General features: G+C 40.0%; 2 protein-coding genes across 2 annotated transcripts; one reads left to right on the forward strand and one right to left on the reverse strand.

The window, feature by feature from the left end:
* The first annotated feature begins 4,626 nt into the window (after positions 1-4,626).
* On the forward strand, positions 4,627-8,243 carry LOC120565334 (prostaglandin E2 receptor EP4 subtype-like). Its single transcript, XM_039811038.1, has 2 exons — positions 4,627-5,809; positions 7,459-8,243. Exons 1-2 carry the CDS (start codon positions 4,850-4,852, stop codon positions 7,783-7,785), a joined length of 1,287 nt encoding a protein of 428 aa, XP_039666972.1. The 5' UTR covers positions 4,627-4,849; the 3' UTR covers positions 7,786-8,243.
* A 1,658-nt stretch (positions 8,244-9,901) lies between these two features.
* Positions 9,902-23,276, reverse strand: slc35e1 (solute carrier family 35 member E1). The gene is made up of 6 exons (XM_039811039.1): positions 22,949-23,276; positions 20,064-20,134; positions 17,575-17,712; positions 16,403-16,528; positions 16,031-16,276; positions 9,902-15,308 (listed from the first exon to the last, which is right to left on the reverse strand). The coding sequence occupies exons 1-6, from the start codon at positions 23,274-23,276 to the stop codon at positions 15,081-15,083; spliced, it is 1,137 nt and encodes a 378-aa protein (XP_039666973.1). The 3' UTR covers positions 9,902-15,080.
* Positions 23,277-25,690: the final 2,414 nt, after the last annotated feature.

Here is a 25,690-nt window from a genome sequence, read left to right on the forward strand (position 1 = left end):
ACATGTGCAAGATGCAATTCTACAGTAACAAATTTAAAATAAATAATTTTACCATAGTCACCATCTCAGTTTAGCGTGTCAACTCATTAGACCCCCCCCAACCGCCAACTAAATACCCTCTTATGTGGAACTCCATGCCTCCAGTTTTTAACACAGGCTTACTAAAGAAAATCACATCATCATGGTTATTTTCTCAGATCTACAAATCTCCAGAGTCATAGAAGACGTTATACTCATGTATACTGTTTTCTCAGGCTGAGTGGTTTACTCCTCGTGATTAGTAAACTGAACGTCATTTATAAAACCTGTGGAGTGCTCCTTTAAAGCACCACTGACTGTTCACTCTCTCAGGAATATCTGCATGTGTCATTTTAATGATTTCCTTTATTAGAAAAACTAAATAAACTACACTTCAAGTCATTTTATTCAGGCATTCATAGCCTCAGGCACTGCACCGCTGAGTTTGTTTAAAAAAATAAAATAAAATAAAAGACCTTTGAATTAAGTTTGGTACTTTTATCCAGTTATGCAATAGTCATAATATTTGTGGCAACCTTTAAAAGTATGCAGAAGATTTTCTGCAGTCTATATCATTGGTTTCTGATCTTCAGTAAAAATATACTGAAGTGGAATATAAATATTCATTATTTTTTCACCTCCTCTTTTGTGTTCCAAAATCCCTGTGGTGCTACAGTAGGGCCTACATTTTAGTCCACTACATGTACTTTATCTGACAGCAATAATTACTTGTCACAATGCAGATTAACATTCAAAAATTGAGCTGTGGGTCCCTTTTGAACCCCCAGTTGTGTCGATCTGCTCATCTAATGCTAATAAATAATTGTACTTCCAAAAATGTATTCCTGATCTGAATACTTCTTTTATCACAGTTTTTTCCTTTCATACATAGTCGGAAATGTTACCCAGAAGGCTGAAAACCGTGTGAGAGCATACAAGTGGCTGTTTTGTGGAGAAAAGTCTCAGTCATGAAACTGCCTCTCTCTCTACTCTAGCTAAGAAGCTTCTCTGCATGTTGAAACATTTTCTCAGGAAGCGAAGCTAATTTGTTGAAAACCCAAAGAAACACTTAGTTTCATGTCAGATTAAGCACGGATATCCCAAAAAGCTCCTCTAAATGAGTTTTCTTTTTAAAAGTCAAAATAATATGCAAACCCAAACGATTTAGGTCAGTTGGCAGAAACGTTAGTAACCGGAGGACATAAAATATCTGATTCAATCCACTTTGAAAAACCACCAAAGACAGGATGCACAGTAGATTAGCCTACTGTCACCACAGTACTGAGGGAGTTTTAAGTTTCTCTTTTAAAAAGAACAGTGAGAGTGAAGAAGTCAAACAATATGGCTCACACAGGCCGAGCTGGGAGGATCCACGGCCCTGCACTGTGACCAGGATTTCTTAACTTGTTTTTCGTTCTCTTTGTCATCAAGTTGGCTGATTTTGGAGTCATATTCCTCCATTGCTCTTTAAAGCCACAGAGGACAGCAAATTTGTTTGCTGTTGCATAAAATGACAATAAACCAGAGCACATTTTTCTCCCATCCCGGAATGCTGTGTTGACTAGCCAGACCCTCCTGCGCAACGCTGTGGATGAAGGTCTGGCAAAGCGAGACTACACAGAAAGCTGCCACCGCCTCTCTCCCTCTACCTTGCCAGGTTCCTAGTGTAAGAAATCTTAAAGAGACGTGTTCGTTTGATTTCTGAGGAGGAAGGAGAGGCTGGGGTCGAATTGAAAGTTAAGCAAAAGGTTTAATGAAACAGCATGATGAAAACGACATGACAAAAACAAATGATACACTGCAGCTGACAGCGGACTGAGTTGACATGCCTCCTCTTCAGGAATTACATCAATCAGTCATGCGACATGACAAAACAATAAACTGTAAACAGCGGTCTTCAAAATGCTTCCCCTTGCGGGGTCACAGATTGAAGCCCCGAATCTTTCTCAGGATCCGAATTATATTCCTCTCTCTCAGGTTAAAGACACACCTCTGAATTTCAAGTTTACTCCAGGTCACAGACAAAGGTCGTTTATCATGGTAGTGCCGATTGTATTCAAGTTTACAGAGTTTGCATTTCCTTTGTTCTAATAAAGTCTGGCTCAACAGGGGATGGCTCTCAAAGTTGTTTAAACAATATGTCTTCTAGAGCTTTTAGATTCATGCTAAATAACAGCCATGACCTAATTAATTCTTTAGAAACTTGAGTAGGTGTGAGCCAGACCAATGCTGATTAGGTGTGGTGTGATGCAATCAGTTGATTCAGTGCTTCCTCCAGCTACAGTGTTCATTCAACTAAAAGTAAATTTTTCAGACATCACCAATGGTTTAACTTTTTACAACCTTCAACAGTAGCCTCAGCTGGAACAGCACCACTGAACAGACAGGCATTACACAATACAACATTTCACTATCACTGATTGAGCAGATTTTCACCAACATCACAGGCAGAGCAACAAAACAATACTGAAACAATTGTGACTTTAAGTGCTGAATCATGTTTTAAGATGAGTGTAGAGGTAAGTTAACAGACAAATAGAAATCCTTTATTATGATATTTTAGGGGTATTTTGTGACATGTTCTGTGTTGTAGCTTAGTCATACACTAACAACTACACTCTAAGATCCAGTAACCACGGACATATAATAACTATTAAATGCATTTGCAATAAATGAATTACCTTTACGACATTTAAGAACACTATAAACCGTGCAGGGACGGCTGGTACATCCCATGATTCACTGCGAACTGCAGGACATTCCAGTGGATGTTGTAGTTTCCAAGCCTTGGCATTACTTAAGTGGTTTGTTGTTTTTAGAATCTGCCAGCTCCCTTTTGTCTGCAGCAGAGATGAGCAGCTGGGGTTTAACTCCCAGAGAGGTGTTGTGTTTTGTCTTTTAAGGTCGGCTGCAGACAGAGACCATCGTTGCTGCTCCTCACTGTAAACATAAGTCACGCTGTAATTAATGTGCGATGGCTGGAGAGTCGGAGCAAGCTAAGTGCACTGACGTCCTGTGTGTGTTCTCGCCGTTCATCAGCCTTCTGTTGTTCCTCACAACCATTTACAGTCATCTCTGTTTGGGACAAAGCTGGTCCTGAAGGGTCATCACTGTATTCTTCCATCCTTCCCTTCCTTCATTATGAATGAATGTAAATACCAGGCCTGATTGGTTGGATGGTCATTTTTCCAACCATATATGTATGTGTTATGTGTTTAATTCAATATTCTGCAGCCAAACCTTTGGTCAAGTTATAAAGCTTTTTATAAATATTATTTTTCAGATAGTTTCTACCACTGTTGAAGACAAAATAAACCTTCAAACTTCATCATTGACATTTCACAAAAAAATGTCTAAAATGATGAGGAGCGAGGCAAGTCTGTAACTCATTTGTTATGGATTTGTAGGCTGTTTTAACTGGTTTTATTACGGTATGTGGGGTGTGAGTGTTGACACTGTTGACACCTTCCCACTTTCCCACATTCTCGAAGGCACTGGAATTAATTAGGAAATACTTCATAGGAAATATGAGCCTTGCTTTTCAGAAATCACTCTGACTCAGTTGACGTGATTCAGCAGTCAAGGGCAGAGTTTAAGATGGAACAATCTTCACAAGAAAAAGAAAATCTCTGAGAGTTTCAAGACTTCAGGTCTGGATTTGATTTATATCTTCCAATTATAAACGCATTTAGTGGTGTTTTGTTTTTTTAAGAATTCACCAACACCGTTAAACATTTCTTCACAGGTAAAAATAAATAAATAAAAAAAGCCCTGAGTGTTATTTCCTGTTGCTGTATTCGATGGTTGAGTTGACTGCAGAGACATTTGCGAGATGGACATTATTTTCAGGAGTTATTACGCTGCGTTGAAGCGAGCTGTCCCGTCACTGTTCCCGTGATCAGAGCCAGAACCAGAGACGGTAAGGACAACATCTGTGTCCCAACAACAGGTGACGGTACGTCAGCGCGGACAGCAGTGTGTTCGAGCTGCTGACAGATAGAAACATGTCGGGAGTTGATGTTTAGGCTTGCTGCATGTAAATACCATTGCATTTTATCAACAGTGGAAAGTAGGCCTAACTATGCCGTACTTTAATACAACTGTAAGGTACTTTTAATGGAGTATTTTCATTTTCTCCTACTTGCCTACTGTACGTGTTACTTAGCTTTAGTTACTTTGCATATTCATATTAATTATACAAAATATTACGAATAATCTATGATGTATTAAAGTTGATAAAGATGACACTTTATTGATCCAGTGGTGAAATTCACAAGCTACCTGCCAAGTGAAAGTAACTCAAAAGTAATGCAAAAGTAGTGTAAAGCGTTACAATTCAGAGACAGTAATATTGCAATAACTAATTACTCTCAAATGACAGTAACTAATCTATATATAGGCCTAATGCATTAGGCCTATAGATTAGTTACTGTCATTGTTTGGCAAGTTGAATTTGCAAGTTTCTTCCAAAATGTAATACATTTTGGAAGAAACTTGCCCAACACTGAATATGACTCATGTCTAACTGGGTGAGAAAAGTCTGCTGAAGCCTCTTCTGTCTCTGTACATCATCGCTTTTATATTTACTCACAAGCCAGTCAAGTTAACTTCCTGACAGGCTGCCACAATTACGCAGGGCTGTGATGACGCCAACATCGGCAAATCCTACCTCATCTGCGGAGATTGAAGAAAAAACAAACATAAACTCTGTTCCTGTTTGTCTATCGCTCAGAGCATCCCATCACATCCATCCACCCCGTCAGGCTGCTGGCTGTCTCAGTAGGCTACGACCTCTGGTTAATTGCATCTGGATTACTGGAAAGCAGAGGGGATGAGACTACCAGAGAAAAGACCCCTGCTGAATCCTTATCTTCTGTTCCAGGGCGTTAAAACGGAAACGCACTCTCAAATCCACAACAGACCAAAGGGAATATCGCTAACACACACCGGCCTATGGGTGTATTTGGCGATGGAGAGCCCGAACTTGACGCACGGATCTGTTTCCATAAACGACACGCTGGTTCAGAATTCACAAACGACCAGCGTCGAGACAGCAATCGCTCTGCCCATTTTTATGTTTGCTGGAGGCGCCATTGGGAATTTGATTGCAATAATCGTCCTTTCAGTGTCAATACAGGAGAGGAAATCTTCAGCTTTCTACACGCTGGTGTGCGGTCTGGCGGTGACGGACCTGCTGGGCACCTGCCTGGCCAGTCCGCTCACCATAGCCAACTACCTGGACCCCAATGTGCTGACGGACCACCATGTCTGCGAGTTTCACTCTTTTTTGTTGCTGTTCTTCGGTTTAACAGGACTGAGCATCATATGCGCCATGGCAGCAGAGCGGTACCTGGCTATATGCTGCCCGTACACCTACCAGCGGTGGGGAGTGGACCGACGCTTTGCGCAAAAGTTCCTTTTCTTTATTTGCATCAGTCACATCTTCTTCTGCTGCCTCCCGATGATGGGCATGTCGGTGAGCAAGCTGCAGAAGTCCGGCACCTGGTGCTTCATCGACTGGTGGACACAACACAACAACAAGCCTTTGGCCGCCGCTTACTCCGTCCTGTACGGCGCCGTCAGCCTGCTGCTCATCCTGGGCACCATCGTGCTGAACCTGGCGGTGTGCGGAGCTCTGCTGCTGATGCGCCAGAGGACCGTGCAGCGGACCGTCACCAGATCCAGCGTCCGAGAGAGGTGGAGGGCTCTGTCCTCGGCTGCAGAGACGCAGATGATCGCAGTGCTGGTGACGACCTCCGCGGTGGTTCTGGCCTGTTCAGCCCCGTTGGTGGTGAGTCAGTGTGGGATTGTAATTAGCCAGTAATTGGTTCTTACGGTGGTCAAGACGGTTCAACACAAATACAAAAGCCACAACACAAATACAAAAGCCACAACACAAACACAAAAGCCACAACACAAACGCAAAAGCCACAACATAAATACAAAAGCCACAACACAAATGCAAAAGCCACAACACAAACGCAAAAGCCACAACATAAATACAAAAGCCACAACACAAATGCAAAAGCCACAACATAAATACAAAAGCCACAACACAAATGCAAAAGCCACAACATAAATGCAAAAGCCACAACACAAATGCAAAAGCCACAACACAAATGCAAAAGCCACAACATAAATACAAAAGCCACAACATAAATGCAAAAGCCACAACACAAATGCAAAAGCCACAACCCAAACACAAAGCTACAACACAAATGCCACAACACAAATACAAAAGCTACAACACAAACACAAAAGCCACAACACAAATATAAAAGCCACAACACAAATACAAAAGCCACAACACAAACACCAACGCAAAAGCCACAACACCAACGCAAAAGCCACAACACAAATACAAATGCCACAACACAAACGCAAAATCCACAACACAAATACAAAAGCCACAACACAAATACAAAAGCTACAACACAACTGTTCTATATCTATAAAGTTACCTCTCTTTCTGAAACGCTCACACTCTTTTGTGTTTGTGTTGAAACGTCTCGGCCACCGTAGGATTCTTGATGTTGTATACAATCTCCTATGCATGGAGCAGCACAACTTGAGGACAAGCTTCAATTTGTTCCATCTAGAAAATGTAACTAATGTATAAGGCTGGTTTAACTGTTGTCTTAGGTGTCTTAACATTATGATACATGAATTAGTGATGGAAGGAGAATTCAGATCCTTTGCTTTGTAAAACTGTAACTGTAACTACTAAAACTACTAGACAAGTAAAACTCTTAAAAACATGTGGACTTACAGTAAAAATGTAGCCTATACTAAAATATAAAAGGTCGACTGTTGGAGTATTATTACTGATGCATTGTTGTGTAAGCAGCATTTTAATGTTTAAACGTCACCATTGTATCCTGGATATTAATCTGATGCATCATATTGTGTAAAATGATTACATGTTTTGTAGGTAAAATCTTAATCTGCAGAGTAACTAGTAGCTACATCTGCCAGATAAATTAAGTGACATAGTAGCATTACATGAAAAACTCAAGTAAAGTAACTAAAAAATAATTTCCCTGTTAAATACTTGATAGTTTTCCCATTTCAGACCTCCAAAAAGTAGTAAAATTAAACAATTTGATAAAGGAAAATCCAAATATTTCAACTGCCCACAATTCATAGACATATTAAACCTCTACAAAGGGTCACATGTAGAAATTGCTTCGTCTTAAGAGCACATAAGCCAAACAGGTTGGGAACCAGTGAAGTGGTCTATATTTCATCATAGGGTCCATATAGTTCTTTCTAACTGTTTTATAAGAAATTAAGGAATGATAACCTTGATTTGAGCTGGGAAACCTGACAAATATGAAAAAATAACCTATTCCAGTATATATTTGCAGACATTACAGGATTTATTAAGTCGTATTTACAGTATGAATATCTGAGCTATGGTAACTTGTTTTTCTCTTTAAGGTCCGTGTGTTTGCCAACCGTTTCATGCTGAAAAATGACCCCAAAGCTGACCTGGCTGCCATCCGAATAGCTTCTGTTAACCCCATCCTCGACCCCTGGATCTACATCCTCCTCAGGAGGTCTCTGTTTCGGCGGTTACTAAATCTATCCAGGCAAGGTAGCAGCACTAGCAGAGGTTCATCTCCTTCAACACAAAGGGATTCGTTTTATCCTGATCTCATGAGGGACAGCCACGTGTTCACCCAGCTGATGTGCAACGCAAACATTATTACTCAGCTGCCTGCCACCGTCAAATTCACTGTGTACAACACAGAGAGCCAGACTTAAAACAGACTGAAGATGTGTTCGACGTCTATGAATGTTTGCTGCTCTCTCAGGCTGCAAGCAGCTCGATGCAGGGACTTTGTCTCGGAGCTGATGTCATTGGCATGAAAAGACTGTGACCTCTCTGTGGGCCCACAGCTGGACAGGACCCTCAGGGCTCCTGTTGGATTATTAATGAAATAAAAGTCGACAGCTGCCCTGCATCTATGTAGACGTCTCCTGCATTGACATGGGACAGATGAGGAAAAACTAACTTTTATGTTATTACCGAAGTGTAACAATAAGACATGACCAAGCCTTTATTTTGTGCCTTATTCAGACCTCCTCCCTCAGATACAGCAATGTCCATGGGGACAGTTCATTTTGCATGAGGAGAGACATTTGAAAGACTGATATGAGATTGATGAAGCACTGACTAAATGCTTCTGATTCATGTTTGTATTAAAGATCTTATAGCTTGAGCCTTGGTGTCTTTTGTCTTCACGGTTTGACTGTTTTAGTCTTGAATGGAACTCCTGGTGCTGTCGGTGTTGACCACCTTATTATATTTCACCTTAATAACTGATTTAAACTCAACCACATTGGTCCTGTCAATGGCAGTTATTAGAAATGAAAAGATTAAACTCTAAACTATAAGCAAAGAGTATTATATAGGGATTATTGTACCCTCTTCAGTTCAGAGTTCTTTATTGTCCCTCTAGGGGACATTTTTGTTGATTTGTAGTTGGAGGTACAAAAAACAACAAAAGAAGGCACAAAACCTCAAAACATCCTCGCAGCACACAACCAACAGATTGATTGAGAACAATTTCAACAATTAAAAAGTGGACAGTGTCAAATTAAATCCCTTGAGATTGTCTGGAAAAGCGATTTCATTGTCACTGAGAAGGCCTAAGTGACACTAATAAAAACATTCAAGAGGTGGGCAAGTTTACAGCTTTACTTGCACGAGGAACCGGGTTGTTTGTTGCTCTAGGGAGCCAAAATCTCCGCCCAGAGGGAAGAGGAATGAATTTCTCCAAGAGTGAATGGTCAGAGTTTGACAAGATTGACCGTGCCTTCTGCAAAATTTGTCTGTCGCATATCTTTGTTAGAGAGAGCTGCTGTATGCCGATTATTTTACTGGATAAGGCTATAGGCCTACCTTTTTTCCGGAGCACATGGGGTCAGCGGCCTTCAGTTTTTTTTAAGTCAGGTTCTGTTTTTTTATTGAAAAACGTAAAAAAAAAAAAAGCATGCAAGCAGTCAGTCACAGAGTTTCAGTTGGCCATCGACTACTTTTTTTGGTCTTGTATCATTAGACTTTAACCATATCGCTGCTGAACTTACCTGTACATGTACACTGGTAAGAATGCTGTTCAGGGAGTTTCGGCCATGCAGGGGGGGAGGCAACATACTGGTAACTGCTGGAGAAGGATGGTTACTGAGCTCTATCTGCAGGACCTTTTATCTAGGATGGTCTTCAAAATGTCCTTTTGACCTTTGACCTTTTGCAGATGTCTTTCTTTCCCTGAACAGTTCAAGCACAGATGCACGACACTGACAGCTTCTCTTGATAAAAGACTAGAACGAGAAGGCGATACATGATGTACTCACTTTAACGTGTAAAACAAACGGAATCAAGTTTGCATGACATCCTTTGCAAATCTTGAAAAAGTCCTCAGTTTATTTTGATATGACTCACTGCTCAAGGATTCTTAAATTAAACTTAAATTGATGCTGCAGTCAATTATTTTTTATTATAATTATGTTTGGCCACTAGGGGGCGGAAAAACTCCAAACAAGAAGTAGTCTGATGAATATACAGTAAGTGCATTATTCACTGTGAGCACTGGTTTTGCCTCCTTCAGCTCCTGAGAAAAACATATGGTCTTAAGACAAACCACTGTCAATTAATTAAGGTTATACCCTGGGTGAAGACATTTGCCTCCACGTGCTCTTCTTACATGCCCTGACCAGCTGTTACAGTGATTTACAGATGTTTTAACTTGAGATGAACCAGTTTAAACTGGAACATAGGGCTTCGGTTCCTTGATGCCAGGCAGAGGAGAGCACATTTTTTTTCTGTTTGTTGAACATTTCCTGCAATTAAAGGGTAATAAAAAGCATAAAGTATAAATACATTTTAATAATAACATTTAATATGTTCAGAATTCCATAATGCATTTATTCCTCCCCAACATTTAAAAAGATCATTTACTAAACATAAGCAGACAAGACTGTGCAAAGCTGCACCTCTGTACAACATTTTTGTACCTTGACACCATAAATAAAAATCTATTAACATCGGTTAAGTAAAAAGTCTGCCTCGAGATCCATGAAAGATGCACAAAAATAATTAGTTTTACAAAGTAAGCTCCTCTTTTTCCATTCATTAAAATTTACATCCCAGTTAAAAGCTTTACAGAAGAGAGCCAACATTCAAATGAACAGTGTTCTCCCAGTTTACTGTACAGAAACAGCCAGCATGAAACTGAACAAAATCATAAAGAAACTCATAATGTATGAATGTTTACATCTTGCCCACCTGCAAACAATGGCCCCATCCTGTGGTGCATCAACATCAAAAAGGTTATACTTATTGCCAACTGCGTTTGGCAAAACGAGGAAGAAAAAATATGAAATAAATCAAAAAACATTAACTGCAGCTGCAGTGAGACTTAAAATGTTAAAATCTGACTTGTATTGTTGTTGCTTTCTGCAAGTTGAGATGTGAATAGTGCATTCTTGAACTATGAAGGGATTGAGTTACTTTTTTGTTGAATAGTTTTGTTTGGATGTTGTCCGTCAACGTCACACTGCCGTTTAACATATAATTATTACATTTCTCAGCTGTTGATACATTTAGATTGGTTTTGATTTACTCACCCCTCACAATGAAAGTATTTTACTCCGATTGTCACGTTAAAAGTTTATCTAATCATGTAGGGGTGCACGGTATGTCACATTTCACCTGATGTAATGTATAGCACCAATCTGATATGCAGACAAAGTTTCCTTTTTAGGTTCGCCATTAAAAGGCTTTTTGTATTGAAATATGTCAATTACCAGCTAATTTCAATTGACTCTTAAAAAAAACCATGTGTGACGTCTAAAGGAGCAGATATCCAAAAAATGGTTTTAAATAAGAGATAACTATCAGCTTTTTAAAGCAACACCAAAGATTCTTCTGTACCTTAAAAATTTCCTAAATCTTTTCAGTGGTTCATCAACTCGTGACAGGGTGAACGGCGCTTCTGTATTCGCTTTGCGGCCCTCTATCGGCTAAAACCGCACTATGCAAGTTTGCCAGATCGGGTAGCGGATCTGTAGTTCGAATGAGAACGGTAATGGACAATTCCGTTTCCAACCTGTAGGGGGGCCGAAGAGGAAAAGTGCTTTGGTGTTGCTTTAATGTATCAAGGATCCACCTGTTGTAGACAACATTTCAAGAACAAAGCGGTTTGAAAGAAGTTTAAATATACATGATTTAGAGTTATAGTCATGATTGCGTAGTGTTCAGTAATCCATCTCAACTGGTACTCATAAAGCAGCATTTTCAGACATCTGCTTCTTCATAGAACAGTGGTAGACACCAGGAAGATGTTAGAGTGAAATAAGCATCTACAGGTGTCTGGCCGTCTGAGGAATGATAGCCACTCTTCTTAAAGATCTGCTTTGGTTTTCACCGACTACGTATACATATCTGGCACTTTGCTCAGTAAATCTGTCTGCGGTTTGGTGTTGGGAAGGTAGCATATAAGCGGAGTTCATCACAGGTGCTTTAAATGGCTGCTTGCAGGAGTTGAGAGCATTTACATTTTACGACACAAGATTAGCGCGGCTGTAAAACAATCGTAGGGCCATCCACAGAGCTGCAGAGAGGGGTGTTAATTCTCGGCCGTTTTGTCTTTATGAGCAACATTTTGATAATTTTAGTCAAAGTCATTTAATTCAATTTTAATATAGAAAATGTTGATAATAAAGAGGTTTTCGTAACAGTTGAAATGTCAAGAATAACATCCAAATAGATAAATGCTACCTTTCTGAAATGTAAAATTGTAATCGATGCAGACACCGGAGATCTCAGAGGTTTTAATTCGACTCCTTTGTCGTTTTTTGAGGCTCCTGTTTATGGTGTGGTGGTTAGTTTCGGATATTCCTGCTTAGAGTAGGTTTCAATTTAACACAGTCCAACACCACAAAGTACAGCCTCAAAGTGTACAATAGTCAAACACACAAACAACTACGGCAGCAGTCTTTAAAAAAAAACAACAACATTTGAATAAGGTTGTAATTATGCCCTGTTGGAACTCACTACATGACAACATACAGGTGTTTTCTGGTCAATCCGTGCCAACTTTATATCTTTCTTTAAAAACAGGCGGTGATTCCCTCCCTGCTGGAGAAAAACAGAGCAGCTACGGGTTCCCAAGATCCTACAAACTATCTTAGCACTAACAGCTGGTTCTCTCTACAAAAACAAAAAGACTATTATTGATACTAGTTTGTCTCTGGGAAGCCTAGAGCACAGTAACCCCACAGAGCTCTTTTTCCTCCAGACTAAATAGCGTGACAGTGTTTTAAATTTGTCAGAGAAGACAAACTGTACACTTAAAAAAAACAAAAAAAAAAAACAACCAATTAGAATATAACCGCACTATTCCCTTACCCACATCTACCAGGCACTACAGCTGGAAAAAAACAAGCTCACAGGCTACAACTGGCACTTTTACAAAAATTCAATTAACGTGCATTGTCCCCACAAAATTATTGAGAAGAAATACAATGTTAATTTCAGATGCTGAGACATTTGAATTACCAAATAAAAATAAAAACAGCTGCAGTAAGATGCTCTGTGTGCATCAGAGATCCTGCAAGGAGAAAAGCAAGTGACTGATGTTTACAGGAATAAACAGTTTGATTCAAGCAGTAAAAAAAAAAAGAAGACCTTTCATTAATAAATGATTAGTTAAGTTTTGCAGCCAGTGTAATTAATGATAATCAAACATCTTGTCCACCTGAAATTACAGTTGAATCTTTAATTGCACAAACCAAACCTGTGATTTCATGCACGTCTCATTTTGAATCCGTCCAGTGACCGTTTGACACCAATGTTTCAACAATGCTTTAAATTAAAAAACACTTCAAAGTCACTTGACAGACAGTCACAGTCTGTATAACACATATAGTTGTTTCATGATGTGCAAACTGGAACCGGGCCTCTGTTTAAAAAAAACAAAAAACATGATGGAGCAGCTTTGGTTCAGGCTGAAAAAAAAGAGCCTGACAGGAGAGAAAATCTCACTGCCTGAGAAGCTTCGCAGATCAATAAATACCAATAATCAATTTAAAAAAAAAATGCATCATTTTAAAGCGATTCTTCACCTCCAAACTATGACAAACAAAATTATGAATTTTAACATCTCCATTACATTTTACAGGGTTAGACTACCGAAGAAAGATGGAACATGAGTTTGCTAAATCTAATTTTAACTTTGTACATTTATGCTCCATGATTAACAAACTGTGAACTTATTAGTTATCTTGGGGAAAAGGGACAGATCTGTGGGAGGTCACTGACTGTTCTGCGTGACAGAACTGGTCTCACTCTGAAAGTTAATTTTTGATCAAAGACACAGAGGCTTGTGTGTGTGTGTGTGTATTGAAAAGTACTTTGATAGTGGCAGTTAAAAACACTTGCTGACAACAAGTGGGACTGATCCTTTTACTGATCTGTGTGTGCAACAAGTTTAAGAGCATCAGTTTCTTGCAGACACAATGAATGGATTCCTTTTTGTTGAAATTTGGGCATTTTTCTTCATCAGGCACTTGTAATTTTGAACCTCGCTGGAAAGTGAGTGCAGTCTAGATGCTACTGTTACCATGCTAACATGCTCACAATGACTATGCTTACATGCTGATGTTTATTAGGTGTAACATTTACCATGTGCACCAAGTATAACATGCTAGTATGCTAACATCTGCTAATTATCTCTAAACATAAAGAAAAGCTGAGACTGGTTTGCCATTAGATTTGCAGGAGTTTAATCATAAACGAAAGTATTGAACAAATTCAAATTTTGACCTAAAGATGCCGCTAGATACAAAGTCAGAGGATCACCAAATCTGATTAGTGTATCCTGAGGAGGGGGAATTAATATCCGAACCAAAAGTCAGGAGATCACCAAAATCATGGGGATTCATCCTCTGGGGACCATGAATTTCTGGTCATTTCTGACATTACCATGCCGCTATCATGGTGAAAAACGCCAAGTGAAAGTCTGATCAAGTTTTCCTACCATCGGACCAAAGCTACAAAAACACAAATTTCCCAACTTTTCTTAGGGAGCCGTCACCTAAAATTCTCCACCGTCTACAAACAAGTCCCCAGCAGGAACACGTTTTATTCACCGAGGACAACAATTTAAACTGATTGTTTCTACTCACATCCTTAAAGGTGCCTCATGAAGAAAAATTATAACCATACATATGCAATGCCTAAAACCAAAATGTTAATGCCTTCCACTGAGATTTGTTGGTTTGTAACATGACTGTTGTTTCGGTGCAATTTAGCGTTCACATTAAATAATTACAGCTGACATCCTTTCCTCTGAAAGTGAACAAAATAACCCAAAAAAAACAAACTATGGCTGGTTGTGAAAAGAAAACGCAGACATTTTCCAGACAATAAGGTGCAAATCATCGACTACCTTTTACGTGTCCACATGCTGTGGCCCATTTCTGTGTCTGGATAACATGGCTGAATCTGACACCAAAATGTATTAAACGCGTGATTTAAAGCAACACCAAAGATTATTTTGTACCTTCAAATAATGTTTCCTAAATCGTTTCAGTGGTTCATCAACTCGTAACAGGGTGAACGGCAGTTCTGCATTCGCTTTGTGGCCCTCTATCGGCTATAACCGCACTATGCAAGTTTGCCAGATCGGGTAGCGGATCTGTAGTTCGAATGAGAACGGTAATGGACAATTCCGCTTCCAACCTGTAGGGGGACCGAAGAGGAAAAGTGCTTTGGTGTTGCTTTAAGTTTTGTTTTTCTCTCAGACCATTCCATACAGTCGGTACCAAACTAATAAATAAACAATGACATACAGCGATGCTGTCAGAAAGTGAAGTTTAAACAGGGAGGAGCGTGGGAGAGGTCACGTCACTGGCCATCTCATTCTTCCTATCCAGAACAAACAGCACTTGCCTTCAGTCTCGTGTTTGGAGCGGGGCTGTCCCCCGCTGCTGGGAGGGTGGCTACACACAGTAATGTCTATGACAGCCACCCGTCTCGAGGACAGACTCCTCCTTTACACCACGTACTGGTGGTTGCTGCTGAAGTTTTTCGTGTAGGCCTGCCGGCTGTACTGGAAGTGGTCGGTCAGCACGTTGTTCCAGTTGTGATGCTGCTCTGAGCCGTGGGAGAAAGGCAATGACCCGTTGGCCTGGATATTCTCCAGCGCAGGGTTTTCAAAGGACATCAGGTCCTGTTTGGCGCTTGGCAGCAGCTTCTTCTCCTTGTTAGCGTCATACTTGGCCTGTTGGCAGAAGAGAAGGGCAAATAGATTTTGAATGCCTAAGATAGATGTTTTTGGAGTCGTTTCCCTGCCACTGCACTGTGGGTTCAATGGTGTTTTAAGCCCCCAACGTCGACTTCAAGGCAGCGCTGCGACCGTCGACTTTAAGGCACCTAACCATTGCCTAATCCTAGTGCCTTCCAGGCAGCGCTGCCTGGAAGACGACGTTGGGGGTTTAAAAACACCAAACACCGCACTGTGGCTGCCCACGGATCCTAAATAGTTTCTGTGGGTCAAATGTTTCTCCAAGAGGATCAAAAGTGTAACTTAACTATTTACATTTAAGTCAATGGCAAACAGCCAAGTTGGACAGACAGTGACAGATATGGATAGTTGATTTTAGGCAGAGTGCCACAAGCAGTTCAGTTTAGGAATAGTGACGGCTGGTTGCTATGGAAAGAAATGCATTATTATGCAAACTTTTATTTTTAACTACAAAATAAGGCCAAGGCAGCATTAAAAATAAAAAAAAAAAAAAAATAAAAACTGCATAATAACTTAGTTTGAAAACTTCCATAAATTGGACTATTGTCTGCCGATATTAGCTTGTCATATGTACATCAGCACTGGTGTAGAGTTTTCAATTAAAAAGGAACAACAGAAGATTCATTGTTCCTTAAACTTCTCCTCCATCTTTCCCTCTCTTACTCCCTTCCTCCATCCCAGTGGTCGGCGTCACTCACCTTGTTGTAGAGGAAGACCCCGACTATGGCCGTCATCATACCCATGACGTTTGTGAGGGTGACCGGGTTGCGCAGCATTAGCAGTGAGATGCTAATGACCATGATCCTCTTGGTGGCATTGGCGACGGCGTAGCTGAGCGGGCTGACGATGTTCAGTACGCTAAAGGCGATGACGTTCTGAGCAAAGTTGCAAAAGCCGCTGATGAGCAGGAGGACGAAGGTACCTGACCATCCCGAGATCTCCGACTGTGAGGAAAGCAGTATGGTCAGTCTACGTTCAGAGTCCCAAAACAAGCCAGATGCTGCTGAACTCTACCGCCCACAACAACAAGGTGGTGCAAATGTCATGAAATAGCTGTTACCGCTACTCACCAGGTCTCCGTTAACAAGAAACACAGAGAGGTCCACCAGAACCCAGGTGGGCAGCATGAAGAGAACAGCATTAAAGCCCAGGATGTTGAGAAGCCTCAAGTGGTGGATCTTTGTGTCGCGCAACACCTTTACAAAATAAAAAATAAAAAAAGGGGGGGGGTCAATTAAGAAAAGGCAGAGGAAATATTTATTCCCACTATTTCCCTTTGATGTTATCCAGAGAATATGTTCATTGGAACATTGAATTTTAACAGAGCCATAAAAAAAGATGTGCAAGGGTAAGTACAGCAAACATCTCATGGCAGGAGACGGTGTAGAAGTGACCACCTCATTTCAGCATTTAGAGGTTAGATTCTCCCTTCTGTCCCTCCTAAGCATTATTCTTAAAAAAAAAAAATCAGCTCGTGATACTGTATACGACTTAGAATGGTATCTAAACCACACTAACTGACCTTATTAACACCCAAGTCAAATTTTCTAATTACCCACTGCCCGAAGCTTGCATATATGGTGATATTAGACATGCCACCGTGACTAGTATCTTGCTCGTCTTATATGCCACATTAAAGTGCTCATATTATGCTTTTTGGCTTTTCCCCTTTCCTTTATTGTGTTATATATCTTTTTGTGCACATTATTAGGTTTACAAAGTGAAAAAGCCCAAAGTCCACCCCAAAGGGACTTACCATCTCCAACAGAAAACACTGCTCACAAACTGCTCCAAACAGCTCTGTTGTAGTCCAGCCTTTACTTCTGTGATAAACGTGCATCACTTTGTAACACACGTTATTATGATCGCCTAGCTGCTAGCGTGACATGCCCTCATGCTCTGCAACTGACTAGCTAGCAGTGCTGACCTAGGTACTGCGCATGTGCGACTCCCAACAAAGATGGAACAGAAGTGAGATGTCTCACTCTGTAGCTAAAAACAGGGAGCTCAACACACAGGGTGAAAAGAGGAGCAGCAGCAATGTGCAGTACAACAAAAATATGGTGTTTTCTGAAAATTAAACCACATGAACCTATTCTGGTACAACCTCTAAATACGATTATGAACCTGAAAATGAGCCTGATATGAGCACTTTAAAAAAGGAATTACAGTTAGTGGTCACTTGTGAAATCCATATGCCCCTTCTGATTTTTCCAACACCCCCACACATACCTACACCCACCTTTTTGGAGAAGATGTTCTGCAGAGAGAAGCACAGTGTGGCAGCCAGAGCACTGATTAGTCCTGAAACATCAAAGGACAGCTCAGTTGCTGTGGCCAGCAGCACTCCTCCAATGATGGGGATGAGCGATACATACACCTACGACAGGGACCACACAGAGGAAAAAAAGTTAGTAGTCCACAGAAACCAAGACAAACACCACTTTACTTTATAAACTACTAAAGTGGCAAAACACCATTTGCTTCATCAGGGAGTGTTTCCCAATTAACTCCAATACAATTTTATAGATAAAAAAAAAAATGAATAAAGAAAATCATCTGCAGATAAACAGATAATGAAAATAATTGTTTGTTGTATCCCTACAACTATGAGTGGCCTGTTGCCACCAAATATTTGTTTGGCGATTATCTCAACACTGATTATTAAAAAAAAATTGCTTTGCTGTAACATTAACACATAATTTTTACTGTAACTTTAACAGGCTAATAAGTAAAGAGTGTACGGTGACATTTCCAACATTCCTCAAAGCCTAAAATCCAAAGCGCAGCCACATTTCAACCTCTTAAAAAACATGTTAAGATGATGAGACATTTTTCCCAGCTTTAGAGGCTGCAGCTGGACATACTAACCCTTCTATCTGAGACCACACATTTGAGGACAACACCTCATGGACTGAAACTATCAGAAACATCTACAGCCAGAGTTATTTGCATGTTGAAAATGTTGGATCATGAGAAATGATAAGAGACATGCAGTTGTTATGAAACCCACTTGTGCACTCGCCCACTCTCCTACCCCTCAAACTAACCACACAGAGTGAAACAGAGAAAACACTGCACTACACTACTAATGGGATGATTCAGTTCACTGCCCACAAAAGATCCAACTGCCCTCAGTTTTATTGTCCAAGTAAGTCTGATACATGCCAAAAAGAAATACAGAAAAACAAGCAACAATAATGAGGAACTTAGAAGCAGGCTAGGAACTTGTTTTAGCCAGAAATTGTCTCTACATCAAAACTGTAGACTGTGCCTTTAAGCCACATCTCTTAATGTGTTTGTTGATGATTCAAACTTTTCAACAGGATGCACTACTTGAAGCAGAGCAGTTCCGGGTAATAACTTGTTAAACACAACACATGAATCTTCTGCTAACACACTGAACATACTGATATAGCCAGTATAAGTACTTTTAACACAAGCACACTATTCTAACATGGCTGGCTGTTTTTTTTGTAACCCTGAAAGGTCTTATCTATTTTGGCAGAGGCCTACATTTCTGTCCCATTTCACGACTTATTTTGAAAATTCATCCTGAAGGCTTTCTGCACTCAAAAGGAAAAGTTGGAAACTATACAAACGCATTTGATGAAGGCACTGTTTAGTCGTATGTACTCAGCCTTTGGAAGATTTACAGTGTCCATTTTATTAGGTACACTTGTGCAATGTAATGCAATCCAATACAACTGCTCCAGCATAAAGTTTACTTTTATGATGCTTGTTTTTGTTATACGGGTAGCACAGTGCGGCCGGCTGCTCCTCAAAAAAAAAAAAAAAGATCTCTACGCACACAGTAACACGTCATCAACACCTATGTTCCCTGGCTGTGGACCCAGCCTGTCTGTATACTGAACTGTCGAATGTAAGGTAAACATGACAAGCTGATGTGAGACTCAGGTCTCCTTATTTCACATTTAGCAAACCTAGACTGTAAAATGTTCCACCTTCTGGAAGGAAAATTAAGCTGTATTCCAAAGATGTCAAACGTTGTGAACTTTGCCCTAATCAAGAAGCAATCAATCGAGTAGAGGCAGATGTTGAGGTTCTTTCTCTTTTTTCATTGAGATCTGATTTGTCGTATATAATACAGCTCCACAGAGCACACTACTAATAGTCAATTAAACAGTTTGACAACTGAACACAGCAGCTGTGCATGCAGAACATGCATCATAGTTTCTCCTTTTAACGGTACCCAATAACACCGTATTTCCTTAAGCGAAATATGGTGTTTTGTATAATATCTGTGTGTCTGGGCCCATTTAGATTTTGTCACATCTAATTTTGTATTTTAGTTCATTTACAGTGCACACAGGCCATGATGAGCATAGGTGTTTATGGCCGGGCAATAATTGTAGTGCTGTAACGATTAGTCGATTATTCAATTCATCAGTCAATTGAAACTGACATAACACTTGCAGTTGAGAGAGAGAGAGAGAGAGAGAGAGAGATATATATATATATATATATATATATATATATATATATATAAAAAAACTGTGCAGACATTACAGGTGATTTGTCCTCAAAAAGATCTTTCACAGAAAATCTGATCAACTTCAGGGACAAAAGCCCCTGCAGATGGCCGTAATAGGAGATGCAGTACAGGCGCAGTACTGTGCCACATCACCACTGCTTAGTCTCAAACACGGAGAAACGGGCTAAAACAGAGCGGGCCTTGTGCCATTTTTTGCTGTGTCGAAACCTACTCACCTTTGTGGTTTGCTTCTCCTTCATGATAATTCTTGATAACAGCACAACCCATATTGGCATTGTAGCTTTGACTGTGAGAAAAAATAAAATAAAAGACAGAAAAAAAGAGACAATGTCAGCTTGAAAAGTACAACAATCTCAGAAAGTATAACAAAGTCTGTTTCCTTGACAAACATGTAATGCCATTCAACAGCAGCAGGTTAGAAAGTATAAAATTGAATAAGTTTGAAGACTATAAAATGCTCCTACGTCAGAGCCAATGCCTCTGTCAAACACACCTCTATTGAATTGTGTCACTGAGTCGCTGACTGGCGTACTATCAGGTTTATCCTGGTGTGTGTTACCAACAATGAGAGTTTCACTCAAGAGTAGGGCTGGGTACCAAATTCAATACTTTTTAGGCACTGACGGAATAAAGCCTATAAATGCCCTGAAAGTATTGAGTATCGAAAAATGCCTTTTCATTCAATATCCAATTTCAATACCTAAGGAGTAAATCTCATCAGAGTCCGTGAGCTAATAAGCATGCAGCATGCTTCTACCAAGCTCTGATCAGGTCTGTGATTGGCTGTCTAATGTTCAAGGTCGCAGAGACCTGCAGGAAAAACTCTACGTTACACCGAGACGGGCTCACGTAGAATGGAGCTGTAAAATAAATACAAAGATTTGGGCCATAATATTGTAATTTCATTTTGTTTAATAAACCTGGTATCCAAGTATCGTTTAGGAACCGGTATCAAAGTCACGGTATAGGTATCGAAAAGTTTTGAATGATACCCAGCCCTACTCAAAGAGGGGTGGCACCCTGATAATATAAAAAAAAGGTACTAAAATTACAGAAAAACCAACATAACACATATTTTCAGAATCAATCAAAAACAATCAAAACTAGATTCAGCACCATTGAAAACTACCATCCACATGGATAGAAGCTAACTATTAAAGCAAAGAAACTTCAAAACTTTAGAGAGAGATTTTATTGACATGGCAGCTGTGCCTCTAAAATTGTGTCCACGCAAGATCCACCATGGTTCTTTGAATTAGTTTAGGATGCCAAAACAGGCGTAGAAGTTAACTTTGAAGTCTACTTCTTGTTGAAGTTAGGACAAACTATCAGAAGTTAGGAGGACTAGTTTATGCATACATTTTACACTCAGCTAGCTAAAACTAATGCACTAAATATGAAGGGTATAATGTTCAGATCATGATCTTTTTGGAGGCTGAAGCTAGCTTATGGCGCTGTTGAACTTTATTGCATTAAACGGAGCAGTGTATGGGAAACACTTCTCGCTGTAACGCAATACAGCTCAAGTGAAGGATTTATTGCAGACGTTTGTATTTACTGTAGACCGACAACTTAGTGTACATTTTCATGGTCATGGTACTAGTGGAAACTGATTGAATGTGTCTACTTTTGTCGTTTTAGATGGTAAAACCAGTTAAGAGTGTTGATGGAAAAAACACTGACAGACAAAGCCACCCAAATTAGGTGAAAAGACCACCAGGGGTCTTTAAAGTGGTGTGCAGAGGTGCCATTTCAAGTTTACTTACTTGATTTTCACAACTTTGACTAAAGACTGTTGCCAGTTTATTTAGGTACACCTAACTAAAACTAGCACAGTTTAAAACAATAGCACTGCAATAAATCCTTCCAGTTCCTAAACCTGGTTCTAACACCACCAGGGATCTTTGAAGTGGTTTAAACCGGTTTGATTTAAAGTTTACTTACATCTATTTCAAGGTGAGAGAGATTACTAGAAGTTTGGACTGTTTTATTCACAGGTTTTACTATAGAGTCAGATGTCACTTTATTAGGTAAAGCAGTCTAATGAAGGCTGTTCAGTTGAAGCGGTTTGTGTTGGTTAAACCTTATGGTAACTTTGGTGGCTGTAAGTTGTGGTGCTGTTTAACTGTGCTGCATTATACTGAGATGTGTTTCTTATATTAAGTATACCAATATTGATATAGAAATAGGCAGGACAAAAGTTTAGAAACATCTCACCACAAACTGTAGCCTCAAAAAAAGACCATAGTAACCTTAATAAAGGAAGCATGTATTAAAGACTGAATCAGTTTTAGCTAGGTGTACCTAAGAAAGTATAAACTGAGTGTACCCATTTAAGCTGCTGCTCTTATAACACAGGTAGTCAGTTGAATTCCACAGCAGGTAACCGAATACCATTTCACATTGGGTTTCTTAGGAGAAAAATCAATTACACGAGACGAGTAGTTGAGATTTGATTTTATCTGGCAGTCTGAGATCAAAGTTAGAGAAGCACACTGCAATAAAGAACAGGTTCAGTAATAGATCCTCCTCCTGACGTGGTATATTAGCCTTAATTAAGTTGGCTAGCTAGCTAACAGCAGCCAGTTAACGTTAGCTGGTTATTTTAAAAAGGGGGACTAAAGCTGACCGATTTGAAGTTAACAGGACCCATGTAAAGTTAATTATGCCAGTGAAAGCCTGTCTGTTCCCGACCTCCGGGACGCCACACTAACCCGGGGCCCACAAGCTAGCTAGTTACATGTCTGTGTCGCCGAGTAGCATAGATATATATGGCCGAGTAGTCCAGCGTTAGCCACGAAGCTAACATCAGCGGACGGTACGCCGATTTTGTTTCTAGGATGGCGAAGGCTTGACCCGCCCTATTCTCCCTTTAATTGGCTAGTACTCGTTGCCTGCTCTGATTGGCTTGGTTTGGTTTTAGGCAAAATGAGTGGGATAGGGTAAGAATGTCGAGGTAAGCCAATCAGAGGAGGAGTAGGGCAGGACATGCCTTCGCCATCCTGGGAAATAATCAATATGGAACAGAGTAGACACATCATCAAGTTAGCCAGGTGGCCTCGCGTTATTATCCAAATTAATTTAAATCCACTGTACTCACCGGTGTGCGCATATGAAACGGGTACTTTCCATATGCTGAAATGTGCCGACACGGACGCAAAGTATTTTCCGAAAGCTAAAGGCAGGATGTACCACCGGTAATACCTGCTCGGCAGTTCTGTTCTGGGGACTCCCCATGCCCGCAACAACGGTGGGAGGAAGACGACGATAGAAATAATATGAAACAGAGAGACTGTGACCGGGTACGGGAATCCATTGAGGATGATTTTGTTGACGATGTTGCCCCCCGAACTGACCGTGTACCAGCCCACACACAGAAAAACTATCCGTACTCCTTCCCTAACAGGGGGCCGGTCCGCCGCAGCCATCTTCCACTGCGGAGTGACGACGACGAGTCACCGGTGGTTAATTTCTGGGTGCATCAGGGGAGGGAAGCACTGCTCAAGCGTCAGACTGCCAACAATGAAGGAAACGCAAGGTTTCAAAGTAAAAGAAATCCACGGACATGCGTTTATAAAATGGAACATCTAGTTGCATTTAAAATGGTAGATTTTGAGTTTGAATTTCAAAATCTAAAATCTACCATTTTAAATAGTAATCGAAATAAATGAACAAAAGCCACTTCAAAAAGTGCATGAAAAGATTGTCCCATTCCCTGAACATGAAAATCCCCAATAAGTATGGAGACCCAAAGTTTTCAAAATGAAACAAATAAAAACACATTGTGAATTAACTAATGAGTAAATAGACAAAACATAAAACTATGAAATTGCATTCACACAATTTCCTAATCAATTATAATTATATCATAATGCCATTTTCATCCCAAGCATCAGTGTGAATGAGCTAAAATGGAGATTGAACACTTTTAGAGTCCAGTCCACATAAGCCCTGACCTTGCAACAGAATTTATGAAATTCTCATACTTTAGGTAGGAACACCCTTAAATGGCTGCAACTATATTTTTTTATTATAAGTTAATAGAGTGCAACAGTGTGGTTGTGGAGGTAAAAATCCCATTGATTTTCTCCCTAAGGATTTTGATTATTAGCCATAAAGTCTAACCATCCGAGGCAGACTGGCACGAGCTATGAGGTTGTGTAACGAAAGTTTCTCTTCCTGTAAAAGCTAGAGGTACGTATGAAATCAAACTTGTATTAAGAAAATACAGTTTTATTCACGATCTTATGGAGAAAAACTACACCACTACTGATTGGTCCAACTCGCTGTTACCATGGAAATATTTACCTTAACCGCGAAACCGCAAACAGCTACATCAAGCTTCTACCATTCGACCACAGTCCCGCCCACAGCGGGTTCCGGATTGGAGTATAAGCAATTAAATGGTAACCGTCGATGGTAGACGTAAAACAAGCTACGACATGACTAAGCGATTCTATATGCTCATATAGATGCCAAAAGTTCATGGGGCACCAACCTTGTTTTGAGTTAAATGTCTTTTATTCGCGATGTCTTGGATAAGTACTTCATTACCTACAATCCTGAACAATCCCACAATCCCACAGCGACAGCTTCTGATTGGTGGAACTCATGCTGGTGAGGAGGGGGAGCTGTCAGGAGCTGCCTGCACGATCTGTCATGCGCATGCCCAAGATGATAATCCTGTTTTACGATTTACGACACAAATCACAATCTGTTCCACGTTTCTGCCGTTAGCCTCTACCGGGAAGCTAACGTTAGTTTAGCTAACAGCTAATTTGGCTAACCGCTAGCTGACAGCTTTATTCAGTCTAAAGTAACGTTAACTCAAACTAAACACTGGGTAAAGCAGGCTACAACTGACGTAGCTGTTATATATTTTAACGGTTATTTTCAGGTTTTATTTTGAGGGTCTTTTAAAGTTATTACATGCTGTCTCAGCTAGCAGTTAGCCGAATTAGCTGTTAGTTAAAGTAACTTAGCTTCCTTTATTCAGTGGTGTGTGGTGGTTTATGGGATGAGTAGTGCCTTTGCTCGATAATGAAAATATGTACAGTCTTGTACATTTGACTTTTCTTGGATTTTCTGTTCGTTTTTTCACTCAAAATGAGATGTTGTATGCTTATGAGTCACGTCGTAGCTGGTTAGCCTAAGGCATGGTCTAAAACTCTATGTACAGATTTTTCCAGATGTCAATGGGAGAAATGAATGGGAAATTTACTTCCGGAACCCAAGGTCTCTTGGAGGAGGGGCTGTTGAGCTCTATATGATAGTTTTGTTACAGTCTTGTACATTTGCCTTTTTCAAAATGTTTTTTTGGCACAGCATCAAATGTTTTATATTCATGATTCATCTCATAGCTGGTTGGCTGGGTTCCAGGCTTAAAACTCTTTATATAAGCAATTTTTGAAACGTCAATGAAACAATTGAATAGGGAAAAACACTTCCGGAACCAGAGCTGTATGTTAAAAAGTGGGCGGTCACTGTTGATCTCTATTGTTTGGTCAATAACATTCAAAAAATAGTACAAACATTATGCCAAAAACAATTTCCTTAATGTCAGTGAAATTGCTGTTTTTTTCTGACAACAGCCCAAAACCTAGATACACAGTTTATCACAAAACAAAAAAAAGCAAGCAAATGCTCTATTTTTCCTTGAAAAATAAAATTTATAAAATAGTTGCCAATAATTTTTCTGTTGAAGTAACTGATATATCAAATCAGCTTCCACTGCATTTACAGAGGGGAAGTTGCATCAAAGAGTGCATTAGGAATTTTCTCATAAGCATAAGAATGTTGTTTCCAAAAAGTGGGAATTAATCAAAATTAGTGAGTGAGTGAT

Source organism: Perca fluviatilis, chromosome 9, assembly GCF_010015445.1.
Source record: "Perca fluviatilis chromosome 9, GENO_Pfluv_1.0, whole genome shotgun sequence".
NCBI classification, from domain to species: domain Eukaryota; kingdom Metazoa; phylum Chordata; class Actinopteri; order Perciformes; family Percidae; genus Perca; species Perca fluviatilis.

Coding starts and splice junctions, on each gene's coding strand:
- slc35e1 (XM_039811039.1), bottom strand. CDS start 23,276: ATGGCTGCGGCGGACCGGCCCCCTGTTAGGGAAGGAGTACGGATAGTT. Junction 16,529..17,574: donor AGAACATCTTCTCCAAAAAG/GTGGGTGTAGGT, acceptor TATTTTGTAAAG/GTGTTGCGCGACACAAAGAT. Junction 15,309..16,030: donor GGGTCTTCCTCTACAACAAG/GTGAGTGACGCC, acceptor TTCTGCCAACAG/GCCAAGTATGACGCTAACAA.
- LOC120565334 (XM_039811038.1), top strand. CDS start 4,850: ATGAGACTACCAGAGAAAAGACCCCTGCTGAATCCTTATCTTCTGTTC. Junction 5,810..7,458: donor CCTGTTCAGCCCCGTTGGTG/GTGAGTCAGTGT, acceptor TTTCTCTTTAAG/GTCCGTGTGTTTGCCAACCG.